The sequence below is a fragment of the Dipodomys merriami genome, unplaced genomic scaffold, assembly GCF_024711535.1.
Source record: "Dipodomys merriami isolate MVZ:Mamm:240054 unplaced genomic scaffold, mDipMer1.0.p SCAF_19, whole genome shotgun sequence".
Classification (NCBI taxonomy): domain Eukaryota; kingdom Metazoa; phylum Chordata; class Mammalia; order Rodentia; family Heteromyidae; genus Dipodomys; species Dipodomys merriami.
Genome location: NW_027203270.1, coordinates 6,163,798 through 6,185,445, shown reverse-complemented (window position 1 = coordinate 6,185,445; position 21,648 = coordinate 6,163,798). Strand labels below are relative to the sequence as shown.

General features: G+C 36.1%; 1 protein-coding gene across 13 annotated transcripts in view; it reads left to right on the top strand.

Annotated features, from left to right (window-relative positions):
* Bcas3 (BCAS3 microtubule associated cell migration factor) overlaps window positions 1-21,648 on the top strand; it is a 525,475-nt gene that overhangs the window by 124,853 nt on the left and 378,974 nt on the right. For all 13 annotated transcript variants that reach the window (XM_070027089.1, XM_070027084.1, XM_070027086.1 and 10 more), the window contains exons 13-14: window positions 3,199-3,292; window positions 21,404-21,537. In XM_070027089.1, the coding sequence (XP_069883190.1) occupies window positions 3,199-3,292; window positions 21,404-21,537 (228 nt within the window). The remainder of the gene's footprint in view (window positions 1-3,198; window positions 3,293-21,403; window positions 21,538-21,648) is intronic.

Genomic DNA, 21,648 nt, shown 5'->3' with positions numbered 1-21,648 from the left:
GGTCAAATGAAAGTAGAAAATGTCATCTGAATATTTTTTTAATTAAATTGAGGTGTAACTTGTATACTTATTATAGTAAATATAGGGACCTGAAAATTCAACATTTGGGATTATGTTATATTATGTTACATTATGCCTTAATTTTTCTCTTCACAATTTTCATTTCCTTTTTATGAATTAAAAACTGAAGGAGGGCTGGGAAGGTGAATCAGTGGTAGAGTGCTTGCCTTGCATGCATGAGGCCCTGGGTTCCATTCCTCAGCAACACATAAGCAGAAAAAGCCAGAAGTGGTGCTGTGGCTCAAGTGGTAGAGTGCTAGCCTTGAGCTGAAGAGCTGAGGGCTGTCCCAGGCCCAGAGTTCAGGCCCCAAGACCAGCAAAAAACAAAACAAAACAACCCCCCCCCCCAATAAAAACCTAAAGGAATTCAATTTTTGGGCTAAAATACTTTAAGTGGTATAGTACCCACCTAGCAAACTCAAGATTCCAAGTGAAAACCCTTGCATAAAAAAAAAAAAAAAAGCCCAGGGTTGGGAAGGTGGCTCAGTGGTAGAGCGCTTGCCTTGCATGCAGGGGGCCCTGGGTTCGATTCCTCAGGACCACATAAGCAAAAACAAAAAAGTGGGAAGTGGCACTGTGGCTCAAGTGGTAGAGCGCTAGCCTTGAGCTGAAGAGCTGAGGGACAGTGCCTAGGCCCAGAGTTCAGGCCCAACGACTGGACCCCCCCCCCAAAAAAAAAAAAAAAAAGCCCAAACAAAAAATAAAATTCCTAAAATAATGGCAGAAAAATAACGAAATCTTGGTCTGAGATGTGGCTCAGTGGTGATAGTACAGATAGCCTAGGTTTGATACCCAACATCAGGAAATAATGGGAAAGGGGCTGGGAAGGTTGCTTAGTGGTAGAGCGCTTGCCTTGCATGCCTGAGGCTCTGGGTTCAATTCCTCAGCACCACATAAGCAAAAAGAAAAAAAGCCGGAAGTGGCACTGTGGCTCAAGTTGTAGAGCGCTAGCCTTGAGCTGAAGAGCTGAGGGACAGGGCCCAGGCCCAGAGTTCAGGCCCCACGAGTGGAACCCCCACCGCCTCCCCAAAAAAAGAAATAATGGGAAAGGGAAGTTAGGGAAGGAGGAAGAAAAGGAGAAAAGAAAGAAGCCAGTTTGTTGAGTTTGTAATTCCCAATTGCTACTCAGGAGGCTGACACATGAGGATTCCTTGAGCTCAAGGAAGCATAATATGACCAAGAATCTGTGGAAACAAAGGAATGTTTGCTCTCTTTTATAGACACAGATTATAGATGTGAAGTTGCGACACATTTGTATATTCGTGATATATAGAAAGGTAACATTTGAAATTCTACGTTAAGAGGCAAATTTTACAACTGCTCAACATGAAGAATCTTTTCTTGACGCCTGTTATCTTAGCTATGTGGGAAATATGGGTTCTAAGATCATAGTCTGAAGCTGGCCTAGAGAGAAAGACCATATCTGAAAAATGAAGCAAAAACAGCTAGGTTAGGCTCTTGCCTAACAAGTGGTGGTCATGAGTTTTGAATTCCAGTATTTCCCCTGCAAAAATAAGTGACAAAAAGTAATTGAAGTTTTGTTTTTTTCTGGGACCCATAATATCGCACCTATGCCATGATTTGAAGTGGATTTCTTTCAGTATATCTAAAAGAATTGTCCTATCAAAGCCAAAAAATTTAAGCATTGCAAATACTTTTTGTCTTTTTTTCTGAATCTGTTTTTGTTGTTATTTTTTGTTTTTTTGTTTGGGCATCTTTTCTGCAGTAAATCATTCAATTGGACTGCAGGCAAAGATTATATTAAAGGCTATAGTAGTCATAGTAAATTTATCAGGTTTACCCTATTCCATTTGTGTTTAATCATAGCTGAAATATTTTCATTTTTCATATGTATCTCAGAAGCTACAGATAACATTATATTATCTTTGCTATTTAAATCCACTAGACTGCTATAAAGGTATTTTCATGTTAATTGTGGATTGTGCTTCTATGTTACATCTGGTTTGCCCAATCTTTGAGTTGCTGTATTGGTTGCTTTGATTTTACGGTGATGGGATCATTGTGTGGTAACTGCATTAAAGAGGAATGGATTTAATTGACTTTGTGTCCATTTTCATCTGTTACTTTCATGTTTTATTTAAGAGCATTTCTTGACTAAGTTAAGTGCTTTGATTTGCCTTTTACACATTTATGCAATTGAAGGTAGCAATGTGGCAAAATCTGTAACAGAAATAAAATACCCCAGAATGATACCAAAATCCAGAGCTTTATCTTGACATGTGAACAAATGTTATTTTAATGATTCCTGAAGTGTTTTGTTCTTATGATGAAGGCTCATCTACCTTGTACCAATTAAATACTTTCTGTTGTTTAATATTGTCAAGTTGTTAATAAAAGAGGCTCATTCTGCTTAGATAAGTGTTGAGCATGTTTTAACCAATATGATGATGCAATAGAGGCCTTCTCTAAGTATCTGGATATTTGAATTTATGGGTTTTATAAATAGAAGAAACAAAGAAACTTATGTAATATTTTGAGGTTTTGCTATAAACTAAAACATTCTTTTTATCTGGTGCCTTCTGACTTTATTCCTGTCATCAAATTGAAGTACTCAATGCTAATTAATATAAATAGGGTGTAGGGTTACTATATATGAAAGAAATAGGACTTTTTTGTGTTTTGTTTTTGGTGCTGGTAGTGGCCTTCAACTCAGGCCAGGGTACTCTTCCTTAGCTTTTTCACTTAAGTTGGTACTCTACCACTTGAACCACATCTAGCTTTTTGTGGTTAGAGATAAGAGTCTCATAGACTTTCCTGCCTGGGCTGGCTACAAATCATAATCTTCTGATCTCAGATCTCTTGAGTAGCTAATATTATAGGTGTAAGTCAGCAACAGATGCCTGTGTAGAAATGTGAATTTTGGGGGGTGGGGTGGGATAGGGTGATTGTGGGGCTTGAACTCAAGACCTAGGTGTCCCTGAGCTCTTTTGCTCATGGCTAGTGGCTTTATCACTTTGAGCACAACCCCACTTCCAGTTATTACTTTATATTTACAGTTATAATAACCTTCCAATATGGTCAAAACATGTTATAGGTTGAGAAGAATTGAGCAGTAGCTGGTATAGTTTTCATGCTATTGGTGAGAAAATAATATCCTCCTTTTTTCCTTTACTTAAGGTGCTTGTGAGCGAAGACTCTGACAGCAATGGCATTGTGGCCCACTTCCCTGCCCATGAGAAGCCAGTGTGCTGTATGGCTTTTAATACAAGTGGTAAGTTCTTTTGACATTTATCTCATGCATTTTCCAATCAAGTATTTTGGAAATTGAGAACATCTAATGTGGAATGTGACTCATCTTCATTATTAGTATGTTTATAAGAAATGTTAAGCTAGTTCTAATGGGCCAGACCTGTAATCTCAGCATTTGGGCTTGCTGAGGCAGAAGGATCTTGGGTTGAAGGCCAGCAGGACTACATATTAGGACTCTGCTAACAAAAACAACCCCTGCTCCCAAAAAGTAATGCTAATGATGCTCATTGATTAATGAATCAATTTACAAATCAATTTTGATTTATCTAAAACAGTTTTACTGTCAGTAAAATGATTATTGAACAGAAGCAACAGGTAAACTGTGCAGTTTAGGTGCATTAATTTTTGTATTATAATTATGCCACACTATTCATATTCCAACCTAGAATTATTAATACTTGTGATTTTGTTTGCAACCTAACATTTTATTAGCTTATTTACTTACTTTGGTGATGCGCTGTTGTTCTGCTTGTATTTAAGGCCTTTGATGAGACCTATTATGGCAATACAAAATGATTCAAACATAAAAAGTAACTAAAAAAAAAGCGGTGAATGCATAATTTTAATTTACCAGGTGTGTGTGTGTGTGTGCACACGTGGGTGGAAAAGCATGTTTTCCTGAAACATTTGAATCCTACTAGATATACATGTCTAACCTTTATTCCAGTCCAATTAACCAAATATTTCCTTAAAATAGGGAACCTTTTTTACATAAATAATTTATATTTTCAATTAGAAAAGTCCCACTTTATATAAATTTCAATATCATTCATAACTTAATATTTTCCAAAATCAGTTTTGAGAAGTGTTCTATAACTGTGTCTAACCAAGGTCTAGAGTCTGCCTAATAAGAGAGAACTCCTGAGCTGAGACCCCTAAGCCACCTAAGAAACCCAATCAAAGCAACAACAGTAACCGGAGGTTTATTTCAGGCTTACCCTTTACCCTGTGTATTTCTTTTAAAATTCTTTCTCTTTCTTCTTTCTGCTTCCATTTCCCAAGTTCTGCAATTAGGGGTGTGTAGCATAACACCTCACAGACTTACTAGTGTTTTGGGTTGTTTTTTGTTTATTTTTTGCTTTTAAGCTGCACTAATATATCTGTGTTTACCATATTATCTTACTAAGAGACAAATAATATGAGACATCATATGAAGTTATGTCCTTGTTTGTGAAATGATCTGTGATCACATGGTTAATATAGTGATCAGCAATTGTATATATGTTAGTGTTTTCTTGTGAAGATGGGTGAATGTCCTAGGGAGTGTTATTTTGACAGCAGGTTTGAAATGTACAAATATAAACTTATGTTGCAGAAGATTGTAGGCTGATGGCTTTTAAAAATTTGTCATGATTCCTGTTTTTTTTTTGTTTGTTTGTTTTTGTTTTGTGCCAGTCCTGGGGATTGAACTCAGGGCCAGGGCATTGTCTCCGAGCTTCTGTGCTCAAAACTAACATTCTACTACGAGAGCTACAGCTCTTTTTTTTTTTTTTTTTTTTTTGTCGGTCGTGGGGCTTGAACTCTGGGCTTGGGCGCTGTCCCTCCGCTCTTCAGCTCAAGGCGAGCGCTCTACCACTTGAGCTACAGCGCCACTTCCGGTTTTCTGGTGGTTTATTGGAGATAGGAGTCTCACGGTCTCTCCTGCCCGGGCTGGCTTTGAACCGCGATCCTCAGATCTCAGCCTCCTGAGTAGCTAGGATTACAGGCGTGAGCCACCAGCGCCCGGCGCTACAGCTCTTTATATAGCTTTTTTTTTGTAGTTGATTGGAGATAAAAATCTCCAATCACTCCTCCTGAGTGACTAGGATTACAGGGGTGAACCACTGGTACCAGCTTTGCTTTTTAACTACTAATATTCTGTTAAAATGTCCTTAATCAAGAGATAGTAATTCTTCTGTGTGTATTTGTGTGTGTGTGTGTATATATATATATATATATATATATATATATATATATATATATATATATTTTTTTTTTTTTTTTTTTTTTTTTTTTTTTTTTTTTTTTTGGTCTGTCTGTCTGGATCTTGAACTCTGGGCCTGGGAGCTGTCCCTCTGCTCTTCAGCTCAAGGCTAGCATTCTTTCTACCACTTGAGCCATAGCACCACTTCTGGCCTTTTCTGTTTATGAGGAATAGAACCCAGGGCCTCATGCATGCAGGGCAAGCACTCTACCACTGAGCCACCTTCTGGCCTCCTTTTGTATATTCTTGTGGAAAGGATAAATAATTAATTCTTTATTTTTCATTAGTTATCAATTTTCTTAGTAAAACTTTCAGTTTGTACAATTTTAAAAATTACATGTCTTTAAATGAAGAATAGAACTGTTCTTTTTTTTCAGAGCTATCTAGCCTTTATAAATTTATAGTCTTTTCAGATTTTATCCATTTGATTTATGTACTAAGGAGTATGCTGTTATTATATTATTTTTTAGAAATGACCATCTTTTTAGAATTGATTATAAAAAGTTTCATCTATTTTACTTTCCTTTCATCCTTGTAAATCAGTAATGATAATGAGAACATTCAGAATAATCTCCATTTTGGTCTTTGTAATTTTTTTATGGAGATATTTTTGTAGTGATTGGTGACCATGGGGATTGATTTAATTAGTAAAGACAAATACGTATTTTCTGAATTTTGTTGTTATGAAGAGAATTGAAGAAACACTCTGAAAGTATCATCTTTGCAGTCTCCCATTTAGGGTAAGCAATGTGACCCAATTAAATTCCATTCATCATGTCAGACTTCCTCTACGTTAGTGTATATTTCATTTAACCCCCATTGGAATACCTCTAGTATTCCAAGTTACAATTTTTCCTGGTAGGACTTCATTTTATATAGAAAACATATAATGTAAAGATCATGGTTTCCTCTGTCATTGCCAACTATCAGTTTTTATAAAAATGACTTCATTTTTAATGGTCATTTTATAATTTGTTTGATCTTTTTTGTTTGAACTTACATGATAAGGCAAAAATAGCAACATTTATACATAATATTTCTATGTCCAGAAAGCACTAGGTTTATAAAAGTATGGTATAATTTGTTTCCTGATAATGAAGTATTTCTTTCCTTTGTGAGTCTTTAGTTTCCTTAGGGATTAGATGTCATTTATTAGATGTCATTTACCAATATTCTGCATGGTGCCTCACTGTAGTAAGAAACTTATCAAAACTTACTGAATGGATTGTTTTAAATCTGTTCCCAGCCATCCGTGGCACCGTGGTAAGGTATGGTTTTTCCCACAGCGAAAATAAAAGTGTTAGGTCAATTCAATTCATATGTTTCCTTATTCTGTCCTCATTTTTCTGTCCATTTCTCATTGATGTTTCCTAGAGTTATTTTAGAATTTAGTTACTTTACTGTATTGGGACATGTATTCATACCTGTTATTTAGCAACAAATCTACCGCTCCTCCCCCATTTTGTGGAGTGGTACTGTGGTTTGTCAGATCTCCAAGCTTGCTGTGAAGGCCCAAACCACTTGAACCACACCTTTATCTCATGTCATTTTCCAAGTCCTCTCTTACAGAGATTAAACAGTGTTAGGGTTAAGTAGTATTAGACTAGTTTTTACTAGTTTGCAAACTTGTTCATTTAGAATAAAAAAAAACATACTTTTAAGCAGATAATTGTGTTTCTCTTTTTCAAGCTCATCTGCCTCAAGTCATTGCACTTATATACTAAAATAATTTTATCTAATGGAGAGGCATATTTTTAAAGAACAGGGTTAAAAAAATATCCTGGACAACAAAAGTCAAGGAAAAAGGTAGACCCATTGTAACCTGCTGGGAAATATTTTAAAAATCATGCAAAATAAACTTGATGGAATAATATTGCAACCTTAATTAAGGAGAAATTGTAGATTGGTTTACTTTGTATTGTGCATTTCTGTCTTCTGTGAGACCTATTCAGAAAGGAAATCAAGTGTCTCATTAAATAGAGTTGTGAAATTTCTAGGTCAGCAGCTGCATTCTGTTTGTTTTTTAATTTCTCATTCCCACACTTGTTTATTAGCTGTGATTCTGAGTCCAGAATGAAAACAAATATTTTAATGGTAGTATTTATGATTTGTTTACAAGCGCCAGATTGGTCTCCTTGCTACGTCTTGGTAAATTCATTATGGGTGGTATATATCAGTTGTTTTCAATTATTTAGGTACAAAATGAACAATAATTTTGAGAACTTTTGTATTGAGACTATTTTTTGGAGCAGTTTTTGTTTTACAACAAAATGGAGTAACAAGTACAGAGTTCCCATTGCACAATTCCCCTAGGAATGCACAATTTTCCTTACCACTGCCATTAAACAGTGGATGAACATGTTCCACATATCATTACCACTCATTGCCCACAGTTTCAATTTGGTCCACTCACGGTGTTGAACACTGTACATTGTTTTCACAAAATGCAGTACATATTTGCTATTGTAATATATTACTTTATAGTCATAGTCCTAAATAATTTTCGTCAAATTTGAAACTTTAAAGCCCTTCTTTAAAAAATTTTTAACAAGTTAATTATGTATGCAGTACTACTTCAGCATAATTACTACTCTAACATTTTCTTTCCTTCTCTCTTTCTCAAATTAGTCTGGTTTAATTTTCACATATAGAAATCAGTATTTTGTTTGTATTTCCCTGCCTTCCTATTTCCCTGCCCCCTTTCCACAAATGCTTTCATTCTAGACAAGAATATTTCACTTTTAATAAATTTTTTATCGAGCATTGCTACCTCCTCCTTTGTTTTTCCCCTATTAGACAAAAATATTTCTACTTCTTAATTCTCTTTTCTAGTTTTTCAAAGTGTGTTTTTTTGTTTTTTGTTTTTTTTTGTTCGGTCGTGGGGCTTGAACTCTGGGCTTGGGCACTGTCCCTCAGTTCTTCAGTTCAAGGCGAGCGCTCTACCACTTGAGCCACAGTGCCACTTCCGGTTTTCTGGTTGTTTATTGGAGATAGGAGTCTCACGGTCTCTCCTGCCCCTGCTGGCTTTGAACCGAGATCCTCAGATCTCAGCCTCCTGATTAGCTAGGATTACAGGCGTGAGCCATCGCCTGGCTTCAAAGTGTCTGTTTTTTAAAAGGATTTCATTTTGGTGTTTCTATTACATACTTTAGTCAGATTATTTGTACATATACACATTCATACATACATGCATAATACATACATACATTGTGGCATGTAGTCTTCCCAACCCTCCTTCCTTTTCTTTTTCGCCATTCCTGGGGCTTGAACTTAGGACCTAGTTGCTGTCCCTGAGCATTTTTGCACAAATTTAGTGCTCTTCAGCTTGAGACATAGCTCTGTTTCTGGCCTTTTGGTTGTTAACTGGAATGAAGAGTCTCATGGACTTTCCCACCTGGGCTGGATTCATACCATGATCCTTACATCTAAGCCTCCTGAGTAGCTAGGATTGCAGATGTAAACCACCAGGGCTTGGCTGACTTGATGTCTTTAATTCAGTAAATAATTGGTCTGCTTCCCAGAGGTGTTACTTATGCCTGCTTAAGGGCTGAGAGCTGTGAAGTGTGACCTATCTACATTTTAAATTGTTACCTTCTCCTTGGGAGGGAAATTTCCATCCTTTAATAAGAGGAAAATGAATGTTGAGTCTCTAGTAAAGCAGTTTAAACATGTACCTTGTGATGCCTGACTGCATCTTTAGCAGAATTGACATTTTTCTAGTTACTTAAATGCTTTATTTTGAAAGGTGATAGTAATTTGAGCTTAATATGTAAAGATATTTAAATTGGAATTATAAAGATATTTAAATTGGAATTAAAAAAATAAATGCAGATCTCATTGATCATAGCAAGACATCAGAAAAATACTTTGCCTTGATTTCTTTGTAACATCTGAAATGCCTCTCAAATTTACACAATAATTGATTTGAGATTCATTTGTTTGACAGCTTCTGGTCTGTCACTGCTAATCACCAATACTGTAAAGCAAAATGGTTGAAAAACTTATTGCTTTTTTTTTTTTTTTTTAATGGGTCTGGTCTTGGGCCTGAACTCTGGGCCTGGGCGCTGTCCCTCAGCTCTTCAGCTCAAGGCTAGCGCTCTACCACTTGAGCCACAATGCCACTTCTGGCGTTTTTTTTTTTTTTTGCTTATGTGGTGCAGAGGAATCGAACCCAGGGCCTCATGCATGCAAGGCAAGCGCTCTACCACTGAGCCACTTTCCCAACCCCTGCTTTTTATTTTTCTTATAAAGAATTGATTCCATTATAGGTTTGTATACTTTGTAGTCTCACCTGTGTGTATTTTACTCATTTCATGGATTCCTCTCTTTGTTCTTGTTCACTGTTGCACTGTAACTGTGTGAAAACTTGAGCTAGATATAGTAAGTATAGTGTCTATGGTTCACATACAATAATGTGCTAGTTTCTTTATTTCCTTTTTTTTTTTCCTGGTTGGTTGTGGGGCTTGACCTCTGTACCTCGTCACTGTTCCTGAGATCTCAGCTTTCTGAGTTGGTGTTAACCACTGGTGCTGGGGCTGTCTTAATTTATTTTAAAGCAAAAGAAGTATGTTTCACTTTAATGGAATGAAGTAATAAACTATAATGCATTTGTGAAATAATTTTTCTTGAGAGAGAGCATCCAAAGGGCAAAACTATGTAGGAGCTGTGTAAGTCCTAATTCAACTCTGGGTCCTAGATTTCCACCAATAAGTCAGCAATCCTGCCTCTGTCTCCCTTCCCCCCTGTCATTCCCATTTAATGGAACAAATGTACCAATGAGTATAGAATGAATCAATGAAAGATATGAAAACATACAAACATACATTGTAATATTGTATAGAAATGTGAAGCCAATATCTGTATCTGTAACTATAGCTATCTAGAATAGAGATAACAAAATACATAAATTTGTATGAATTCATTTTTGATTTTTTTCTTCTATGTGGGTCCAATCCTGGGGCTTGAAATCAGGGCCTACACACTGTCCCTAAGCTTTTACTTTTGCTCAAGACTAACACTTCACCAATGGAGCCACAGCTCCACATCTTGCTTATTTTGGTGCTTAATTGGAGATAGCCAGAATTTACCAGCCTGATCTGGCTTTGAGCCACATTTCTCAGATCTCAGCCTCCTGAGTAGCTAGGATTACAGGCACGAGCTGTAATGAAGAAAGATATATGTAGTTAAGCATACCCATGCAGAAAACAAGTTTTATTTAAACTTTTTGCTAGCAGTTGAGCCCTATTAATTAACATATACTTGAATACTTGTCCCTTTGCCTTGGATATGTAATATCTGGCTTACCTCTACGTTGGGGCTTGTTTTCTTTACCATACAGTAAGTATTTTGAACATTACTCTCAAAATAGCCCAAAAAACATATGTTTCAACGGAAATTTATCATATAGATTGGAACCTATTTGGTACAAGTAGGGGGGAACCTAGCTTGGTATCAGTAGAGGAGCTGAGGCAGAAATGGAAGAGCAGAGGAAAAGGTAAAAGTCATAGGAGAGAGCCAGGTGCTAGTGGCTCACGCCTATAATCCTAGTTACTCAGGAGGCTGAGATCTGAGGATCATGGTTCACAGGCAGCCTGGGCAGGAAAGTCCATGAGACTCTTAACTCAGAAAACCAGAAGTGGTGCTGTGGCTCAAGTGGTAGAACACTTGCCTTGAGCTGAAGAGCTGAGGAACAGAGCCCAGGCCCAGAGTTCAAGCCCATGACCGACAAAAAAAAGTCATAGGAGAAACAAAAGACCTCTTCTTAATTTGTCAGTTGTTTTTAGATGATTCTTCTTTACCCCACATATGGTATATACATATGCACACATATGAGGGAAGCTAGGAGGAGGGAACAGAATGAGAAGGAAACATGATAAAATATACAGAAAGTCCATTAGCTTCACTGGACATTAATGAAAGTGAAATAAGCAACTCAAAGATAGCGATGTGAAGGAGGGAATGAGAGGGAGAGAGGGAACAGCTTACACTAAGCCAAAGGAAACAAATGTACATATCACCTGATTTGGAAGAAATAGTTGTGTTGTTAAAGTTTGTACAGTTCACGAGCTTTTATAGGCCATGATAATGACAATTCACCTTGTGAAGGTTAAAATGTGTTTGTGACTTTAACTAATTATCACTATCCCACAATATTGTGAAATCTATGTAATCACTTAATCTCCATAAAGCATTTTTTTAAAAGTCAAAAGAAAAAGCTAGTCTTTTCATTCCCTAGTGTTGATGACATGAAGAGTAGGATGAATTCTTGCATATACCTGAAGTCCAACAAGCTTTACATCTATAGAGCTAAAAAAGAGAAATCCATATATACTAATTCATTTGGTGAATTAATCATTGTAGTTTATAAGTATGATCAAAATGATCAGAAACTAATGTGTACGAATGTAAGTATGTGCATGTATGTATGTATGTATGTATTTGTGTATGTATAATGGGTTTTTTAAGCTTTCTTAATTTGTAAAAAGTAAGCAAACATGTCAGTTAAACAAAGAATGCCTTCCATCCATATGCCATTCTTTTTATACATATGTGTATGTGTGTGTGTGTGTGTGTGTGTGTGTGTGTGTGTGTGTGTGTGTGTGTGTGTGTGTGTGTGTGTGTGTGTGTGTGTGTGTGTGTGTGTGTGTGTGTTTTGGTACTGTAGTTTGAACTCAGGGCCTCCCTAGCCAACTTAAGACTTGCTTTACTGCTTGAGTTCTGTTTTTTTTTTAAACTTTCAAATACACTTCTAATTTTTATTTTCATGTAGGTTTTCAAATGTAATTCTAATTTCATGTTGTAATTACAAATCTCTGTGCATTTGTTCACAAACCAAAAGTGTATGTGTTAGCTGATGATACAGTTGGAATAGAGTAATTGGTAGATATTTTAACTTACATGTAAGCATTATCAAGTATATAGTGTTTGTTTTCCTATGCTACAACTGTGACATATGTCTTTTGTGTTTTTCTGTGTGTTCTGTGGCATTCAGGATTCATGATGCTTTCCCTCCTTTTGGCCAGGTTATACATTTAAGATTCATTATTTTCCTTTTGACCCCCTCATCTTTTTTTTTTTTTTTTTTGGTTTGGTTTGGGGGCTTGAACTCTGGGCTTGGGCACTGTCCCTGTGATCTTCAGCTTAGGACAAGTGCTCTACTACTTGAGCCACAGCACTACTTCCAGTTTTCTGCTGGTTAATCCAAGATAAGAGTCTCAGGGACTTGTCTGCCTGGGCTGGCTTTTGAACTGTGATTTTCAGATCTCAGCTTCCTGAGTAGCTAGGATTACAGGTGGGACTCCCCTCATCATTTATCTGTATCTTTTATATAGCTCTGCCTACTGTATTCTGAGTTTTCAAACTTTTTTTTTTCATGAGGTGTGCTAGCTCTTGAAGTGACTTTATAACTGGTCTCTTTTTTTCTTTATTAAAAAATGGTTATCATAAAGTTGATACAGAGAGGGTTATATAAGTCAGGTAATGAGTACATTTCCTTTTGGACAATGTCACCCCTTCTCTCACTCTCTCCCAGTTTTCCCTTCCCATTCCCACACAAGTGTCAAGTAATACCACTGCTACATATTTTTTTCCTTTCTGCATTTATTTTATAGAAAACCATCTAGCTTATCTCATCCTTTGTCTTTAGTATTTTTTTTGTCAACCTTGAGTTTTATTTAGGTATACCTTATATAATATAAAATCAGGAAAAATTTAAAGTGTTTAGCTTGCATTTAGACAGACATGTACTATTACCACCACTGCCACCATCACAAACAACCCTGTGTCTATAAGCAATGTGCAAAAAAACCTAAATGATTCATTTCATGTATATGAAATACACCAGTTCTATTCTTTTAGAAATTCCCAAATTTATAAATTTATTTCTTAAATGATATTTTTTAGTTTTATTACATACAATATTTTCTTGAAATAAAATGTTGTGTATCATTTCTCTTTGCTTATTTCTGCTTCTTTTAATTTTTATTTTTATTTTTTGGGTCCAGTCGTGGGTCCTGATCTCTGGGCCTGGGTGCTGTCCCTCAGCTCTTCTGCTCAAGGCTAGCACTCTACCACTTGAGCCACAGCACCACTTCCGGCTTTTTTCTTTTTGCTTATGTGGTGCTGAGGAATCGAACCCAGGGCCTCAGGGATGCAAGGCAAGCGCTCTACCACTGAGCCACCTTTCAAGCCCCTTATTTCTTCTTCTTATGATTGTTGTTAGTAATGTTTTCATTTATTGTTTTTTCTCTCTACCAAATTTCCTGCTAAGCTCCATTTAAATTCTGCTTTACCATGTATGCTTGCCAATTATTATTTGTGAAATAAATTCAGCATTATTATGCGTATAACTGTAAGAGTTCCTTGGCATCAGGCATATCACATATTAGCATGTAGGTAGGTATAGATCATGAGTAACAAATATTGTGTTGGTACATATTAAAACATAATGGTTGTTTCATCCCTATACTTCTAGTTAGATTTCACACTGTGAATTTCATTTCTCACTCTTGTTGAGAATGGATGCAGAAATGTAGCATATTCTTTTCATTAATATAAATAAATGAATAAGCTACTGTTATTTCTAGTAAATAGGCTCAGAAAAATCTTGTGTGATGGCATTTACTGTAAATCAAAAACAAGAAGTAGTAATTCATTATGATCAGTGATTGGAAGCAGATAAATAGGCAGAAAATGAATTCAAGGAATGCTTGGGAACTTTTCATGATGTTGCTCTATCTTGTTTAGTATACACATAGGCATATTTACTTGTTAGAATCATTTAATATTAGCACTTCAAATAAGTGAATTCATAACAATGGTTAAAAAATGTACAGTGTCCTGACATGGCAAGGATTATATATATATTCAAACATGTAGAAAAACAATAGTACATAAGCAAATGCCACTTTATTAAATAATATATACATATAAAACTATTTACTGTAATAAACATTACAGTAATTAATGTTGAAAGCCTTGGAATAATATAGTCAAAAGTTATTTAATGTGGCCTAAAAATTATAAAATTGAAGGTGAATTAGAATAATATATATGAACTAGAAAATAGTTACCAATTATTGTTTTTTCCAAATGCAACATATAAAGCCACTTTTTTTTATGTTGGTTGTGGATACATGTCCCTTATTTTACTTTGTTGAATTTAAATCATTGTCTTAGCTGGATTTTATATATCATTTTTAATAAAAATTTACTGATTTCTGGCCTCCTGATGTGTACTTCTCCATTGATGAGTTCAACTATAAGTGTATTTAAGCCCCTTGAGAAATGTGCTGAAGTATTTAGAAACGGATATGCTTCTGTGAACTCTGAGACTATTGTTTTTAAATATCCACATTCATTTTGAAAATTTAGTTAAAGGGTTTAATTGACTGCAATAACACTAATGTTTTGTGGAACCTCAGGACAAAGATTTCTGTCAGTACTGAGAATCTTTTTTTTTTTTTTTTTTGCTTTCGTGTTTACAAACATTGCCAGTATTGTTTGCAACGATGACATTACAAGGTTGGACACTAAAATATACAATTCTATTTTTTTTTTTTTTTTTTTTTTTTGTCATTCGTGGGGCTTGAACTCTGGGCTTGGGCGCTGTCCCTGAAATTCTTTTTTTTTTTTTTGAAATTCTTTTATTAATGATACAGTCTGATTTTCTGTAGTCTTCTGTTTGACCTGGCATTATCAGTGGTTCCACCTCATTTTAGGAGAGTGTGAATAGTTGATAATTTGAGTCTTCCAGTTCACATGTGTGCACATGATAAAGAACCGCACAATTAGATAGGTGTTATAAATAGGATATGGGAAAAAAGACTAACCTCCTCATGTTTCCAAGATTTTATAGTGTATGCCCACTGCAGCTTCGCTACTCTTTAATTTTGCTTTTTGGTCTAACCAGCTGACGCCCAGTTGAAAAGACTTATGTTCTTATGAGGCCACAAAAGCCTTAATGTTCATTCTCTACCTTCCTTGGATTTTGGAGAACTCTGTGTACCATCAGCAGCTCCAGTCCCCACCTTCCAACACTAATGTTCATCTATCAAACTTGAGGCTGAGAGTGAGGGAGAGGAAGCTTCCAGATAAACATACAGCAGTGCCTAAACAGCTAATCACTCTAGGCTTCCGCTTCCAGGCCCTATAATTAGAAGTCCTCCTTTTCCTTGTATTCCCAGATGACGCAAATGCTTTTTGTGGCTTGGCACCTCATTTGGGGCGTGGGTTTAGTTTATGGCCAAGCCAGAGTCTGGTTTAGTCTTCTGATGCTGCATAAATAGTTCTCAAGCCACAGTCTACTCTGTATGAGTTTTTCCTTTTATGTATATGTGCTTTTAAACTTGTTTTCTAGAAAAAAAGGCCTTAGTATTTCCTCAGCAGAACGTGTTCAATAAGAGGATATTGTAAATTAAAAGAAAACACATGATTATGCAGACCTACTCTAGCAATTTCTCCCTTTTCTCCCTGTTCCTTTAACTTTTATATTATTTTAAGTTTTGTAAAAAAAAACCAAAAACCTCATTCATGAATCGAAGAAGCTAAGTGTGCATGAAGTAGTGGGAAAAAAATGTGTGATATAAGACACATAGATAATAACAAGGTTAAAATTTTATTTTCCTCTGAAAATTTGGATGCCAATTTGTAAACCTAGAACATGCTGAAATTTATTAATTATCTGTACTTGTTAGCTGACTCACAGAATTATAACTCCTTTCTACTACTTCGTAATTACAAAAGTAAAATAAAAAATGAATTTAGTTTTCGGTACTGGTGTTTAAACATAAGGCTTTCATACACAGTCTGAGGTTAGGCTCTGTCACTTGTGCCACATTTCCTGTTCAGTTGTGTTTTCTCCCTCCTGGGTTTTGAGATAGAGGGTTTGAACCTGTAGTCTCACTCACATCTCAGCCTCTTGAATAGTAGGCTCATAGGTGTGAAGTACAGACTCCCAACAATAGAATGTTGAAGTGACTTTTAAAGAAATGGAGTGAATTTATTTGTGGTACATGGGGAACATACATTTATTATAACCAAGACTATCTTACTTTCTTTTGAAGAGTTGTTATCAGAAGATAGGAGTGGTATTTTGATTACTAAAATGTATTAAAATTCAGAAAAAAAGTAGGAAGAGTTGCAAATTATTTTCCCAATTTGTTATTAAGCTTGTAATTTTCTTGTTTGTGTAACAATTAGGAAAGTTAGTAAAGTATCAATGCCTCATGGCACATAATTTGAAGGAAAGTAATATAGTATTAAATGGTGTAGTATTAAGCTATTTATAAAAATTTATCACCTAAAATGTATTCTCTTTAACATAGGTCAGTGGCAGCTGATAATAATGTAGTAGCTTGAGCTATACCTTTGCCAAGGCAATAGCAAAGCCATTTTTCCACTTCAATCACTGTCTTGTTTCTTCAGTGATACTTAATATGTTTTCATGATTTCTCTCAACAAAGGAAAGTTTTAAAACAGATTATAATAGCAAACTCATTGTAGAAAACAATGATAAGATAGGGGACTGATAAGCAGGTGAATCAGTAAGGAGCGAACATTTAGTTAAACCTAATGATAGGCTTAAATTAATTAGTTTTAATAGAATACTGCAGGTTTAAAAAATATACATGTAACATTTATCCAGGTATATAGTATTTGGAGCCATAAAGCGAACTAATAATCCTTTGTCATTATGATAGTATGCTAAAAAAAATCTGAAAAATACTAAAATATTTGAAACTAAAGAAACACTTTAAATAACCAGTTGTCACAATGGAAGTCTCTAGAAAACATTTACAGTTGAGTGTAATTGAAAGTACTACATTTTAGTATCTGTAGAATTGAAGGAAGACTTAGAGGAGAACGTTGACTGATACATTCTTACTCTGGAACTTAAGAAATACGAAAGATGAACAAATGAACTTAAAACTAGAAAAATAAAGCAGAGAACAAGATAGGCTAGAAATTAATAAAATTAAAAAGAAAATTAAAATCATTAAACAAGTTACCTGGAAAATAAAAATCTTAGATGTATTGATGAAGGAAAAAAGAAAACAGAAACTATCGTTATTCTGGCAGATAATATCTATATCACTAAATACCTTATATGTGAAAAAGGATTAATTCCTTCATTTAGAGAAAGAAATTTAAATGATGGGTTTTTTGTTTTGTTTTTTGTTTTGCTGTTCCAGGGGCTTGAATTCAGGGTTCAAGTGCTGTCCCTGAGCTTCTTTTTGTTCAAGTCTAACACTCTACCAATTGAGCCACAGCTCCACTCTGGCTTTTTTTGGTAGTTCAGTGGAGGTAAGAGTCTCTCAGATTTTCCTGCCCTGGCTAGCTTCAGACCATGATCCTCAGATCTCAGCCTCCCCAGGAATAGACGTGAGCCACTAATACCAGACAAAATTTAAAATCATAAACATTACTAAAAATGTGAAAATGTGAAAGTTGAAATGCTTTAAAATCTAATTTTAATTCCTATAGAAAATTGACAGTTAACACTTTTCAAAATTTTTGTACAACTCTAAAGATAATAAAATTTGTGACATAAAGCTTGTTTCATTTTACTTTTCAACCAACCACTTGAGTATTCACTCTTCTCCAAACCCTGCTCCAAACCGCATTATAAATAGTTTTGATATTTGATAAATCTTGTTTAATGAGAAATGGTGGCTTGTTATATTCTCAGTATGCTCCAGATATTTCTATGGGAGCAGAATATTTTTTTGTGTACTCGCTGTTTATTGAAAACTGTCAGGTTGTCCTTGCTTTTTGCTTGTTCCTGTTTTCCTATTGATCCTTGAATAATAATATAATGCTACTACAGCATTAGAAATATAGAAAAATCATGTGACTAAAATAGAAAGACTGTTGTATCATACTGTTAAGCCAAATTAGAATAGAATGCTATTTAACGTATACTTTTATAGACTAATGGGAACTTCCATTAGTAAAATGGCATTTTCTCTCTTTAAAAAAAAAAATCTAATTGCTGGGTGCCGGTGGTTCATACTTGTAATCCTAGCTACTCAGGAGGCTGAGATCTGAGGATCACGGTTCAAAGCCAGCCCAGGCAGAAAAGTCTGTGAGACTCTTATCTCCAATAAACCGCTAGAAAGCCAGAAGTGGAACTGTGGCTCAAGCAGTAGAGGGCTCACCATAAGCTGAAGAGCTCAAGTCCAGAGTTCAAGTCCTACGACCGACCCCCCCCCAAAAAAAAATCTAATTAAAAAAAATCACAGACATGACATTCTCACCTCCTGAGTCTTGTAGGCAAAATATAGACACATGAAGAACATTTTATAAATTTCCTGAAACTGTACAAAGGGTGCTTCATTTCATGTATATGGCTATTCCTGTAGAATCCAATATGTGAAACCCTTCTTATCTCAATCATTTTGGATAAGGGATATTAAACTGTAGTTAAAATCCTTAAATTCAGGCCTATGAAGTTTTTTTTTGAGTTTAAAATTCTACGACATATTTAAAGTAAAACAATAGCAATCTCATGTCTTTTTTAATAGAAAATAACAATAACAAACATCTTTAGATGACAATAATGTTCTGGACATTTCTGGAAATTAGGTGATTTCTCTGTCTTTCTGACTCACTGTCTCTCTGTCTCTGTCAGCCTGTCTCTCGGAGAGAGACATAAGCACCACATAAGCAGAAAAAGCCAGAAGTGGCATTCTGGCTCAAGTGGTAGAGACTTTATTGCCTAGGCTGGCTTTGAATCGTGATCCTCAGATCTCAGCATCTTGAGTAGCTAGGATTACAGTCCTGAGCCACCAGTGCCTGGCTCTCCCTATAATTTTTAAAAAATGTGAAAAGCATGTTTCCCTCTGGTAGGCATCTTAAAATGCAAGATCACAGTGATGCCCCTGTCATACCCCTCTTCCACATCCCACTCCCTCTCCCTAATCCTGTCTTCTGCAGACACCCTGCCTCATAATACACAGGCTCCGCCCTCCTCCTGATGGTCAGACTATGCCCCCACAGGAGAAAAGGCAGCTCTGTAGCATCCCTGTTGTCTTGGGAGCCAGACCAACCACAGCCTGAATTTGCATACAAAGTGAGTGGCTCTTAGCCTTCTTTATGCTTATGGAAGTCCGGATCAGAGGTTTTCAAACTACTTGTTGGGAAGGGTCTATTTTATTTCCAAGAGGCTGCAGATGTATAGTCTAATGACATTCCTGGAAAATAAAATGAAAAATAACAAAGCAAAAACAAAATCCCATATACAAGGTGAGATTACAGAGTGCTATGACAGATTTCTGCTGTGAGTTAACAAGCAGTCTCCAGAATTCTGGAAACGTAGGTATATTATCTTTTTAGTTGACACTCATAGTCATATTGTCTTAACTAAATGAAGATCTTCATTGAATGCATTGTTGACAGTTTCAATTAATATTGTCCTAGAGTAGAAAAAATATCATCACCGGGTGCCAGTGGCTCACGCCTATAATCCTAGTTGCTCAGGAGGCTTGAGATCTGAGGATCATGGTTCAAAGCCAGCCTGGGCAGGAAAGTCCGTGAGACTCTTATCTCCAATAAACCACTAGAAAACCGGAAGTGTGCTATGGCTCAAGTGGTAGAGGGCTCATCTTGAGCTGAAGAGTGCAGGGACAGTGCCCAAGCCCAGAATTCAAGTCCCACGACTGAACAACAACAACAAAAAATTGTGTGTGTGTGTGTGTGTGTATGTGTGTAATGCATCACTTTTTGGTGCCTCTTGTCCCTGTGTTACCCAATTTATGGCTCACAAAGTCCCCCTGCATTCACCTCCATAGTTAGTTGGGAATATAGACATGTTGTCCAGATGAATGTAGACAAATTTTAAGCTGTAGAATTACTAAGTGGAGGAATCAATATTGGTTCAGTATTGCTGAATACATTTTTTGAACTTAGCATTCAGGTTTTATAAATTTAGCAATCACGTTTTAACTCTGGCCAGTCTTTCCTCCCCCTTCCCCAGTCCTGGGGTTTTAACCCTGAGCCTCTTTGAGCTCAAGGCTAGCAGTCTAGTACTTGAGCAACAGCTTTATTTCCCCCCTTTTTTTTTTCTGATTAGTTTATTAGAGATCAGAGTCTTATGGACTTTCCTGCTCAGGTTGGCTTTGAACTGTGATCCTCAGATCTCAGCCTCCTGAGTAGCTAGGATTACAGGCATGAGCCACTGCCCTCAGCTCTGATCAGACATTTTTATACCCTTGAATTTGAACATGTCTGTGAACTTTACTTGACGAGTATAAGATTTTTCTCTTAGTCATACAGTGCATCATAATATCTTCACATCTAGTAGTTGCTTTTTGCTAGTTTACTAGTGGTGTTATGTTATGTTTGTATTTTATATGAAATTTTTTTTTCTTTTGATTCCTGTCCTGGGACTGGAACTGAGGATATGGTGCTGCTGTCTCTGAGCTTGCTGTCTTTCTTTCTTTCTTTCTTTCTTCGTTCCTTCCTTCCTTCCTTCCTTCCTTGCTTCCTTCCTTCCTTTCTTTCTTTCTTTCTTTCTTTCTTTCTTTCTTTCTTTCTTTCTTTCTTTCTTTTTTTGCTAGAGATATCTACCATTTGAGCCACAGCTCCATTTCTGGATTTTAGGTGGCAATTTCTGGCCTTTCTGATTAGTTTATTGGAGATTAGATTTTCTTTGACTTTCTTGCCTGGTCTGGCTTTGATATTGATCTCAACCTTCTTTTTTTTTTTTTTTTTTTTTTTTTTTGGATCTGGTCGTGGGGCCTGAACTCTGGGCCTGGGCGCTGTCCCTCAATTCAGCTCAAGGCTAGCACTCTACCACTTGAGCCACAGCACCACTTCCAGCTTTTTGCTTATGTGGTACTGAGGAATTGAACCCAGGACCTCAGGCATGCAAGGCAAGCGCTGTACCACTGAGCTACCTTCCCAGCCCCTTGATCTCAACCTTCTGAGTAGCTAGATATGAGTGAATCTGGAAGTAGATATTTTATCTTAGCTTTCTTATTTTGAAAACTAGTTTTTATAAGTTAGGGGAATTTTTTATTTAGTATTATTTTAAAATATTCCAATCAATTTTTAATTATTTCATCTGTGCACATAATCATTTGAATTTTTATACCTTGCTTTTTCTTCTAGGGATGCTTTTAGTCACAACGGACACCCTTGGGCATGACTTCCATGTTTTCCAAATTTTGACTCATCCTTGGTCCTCATCCCAAAGTGCTGTCCATCATCTGTATACTCTACACAGGGGTGAAACAGAAGCCAAAGTAAGTAGTATTTAGAATTTATTTCTTTGTGTGCTGTGATATCTAATCTAATGGGTCATTTATACCTAATTGAAACTTTTTTTTTTTAAAACTGGTCCTGAGGCCTGAACT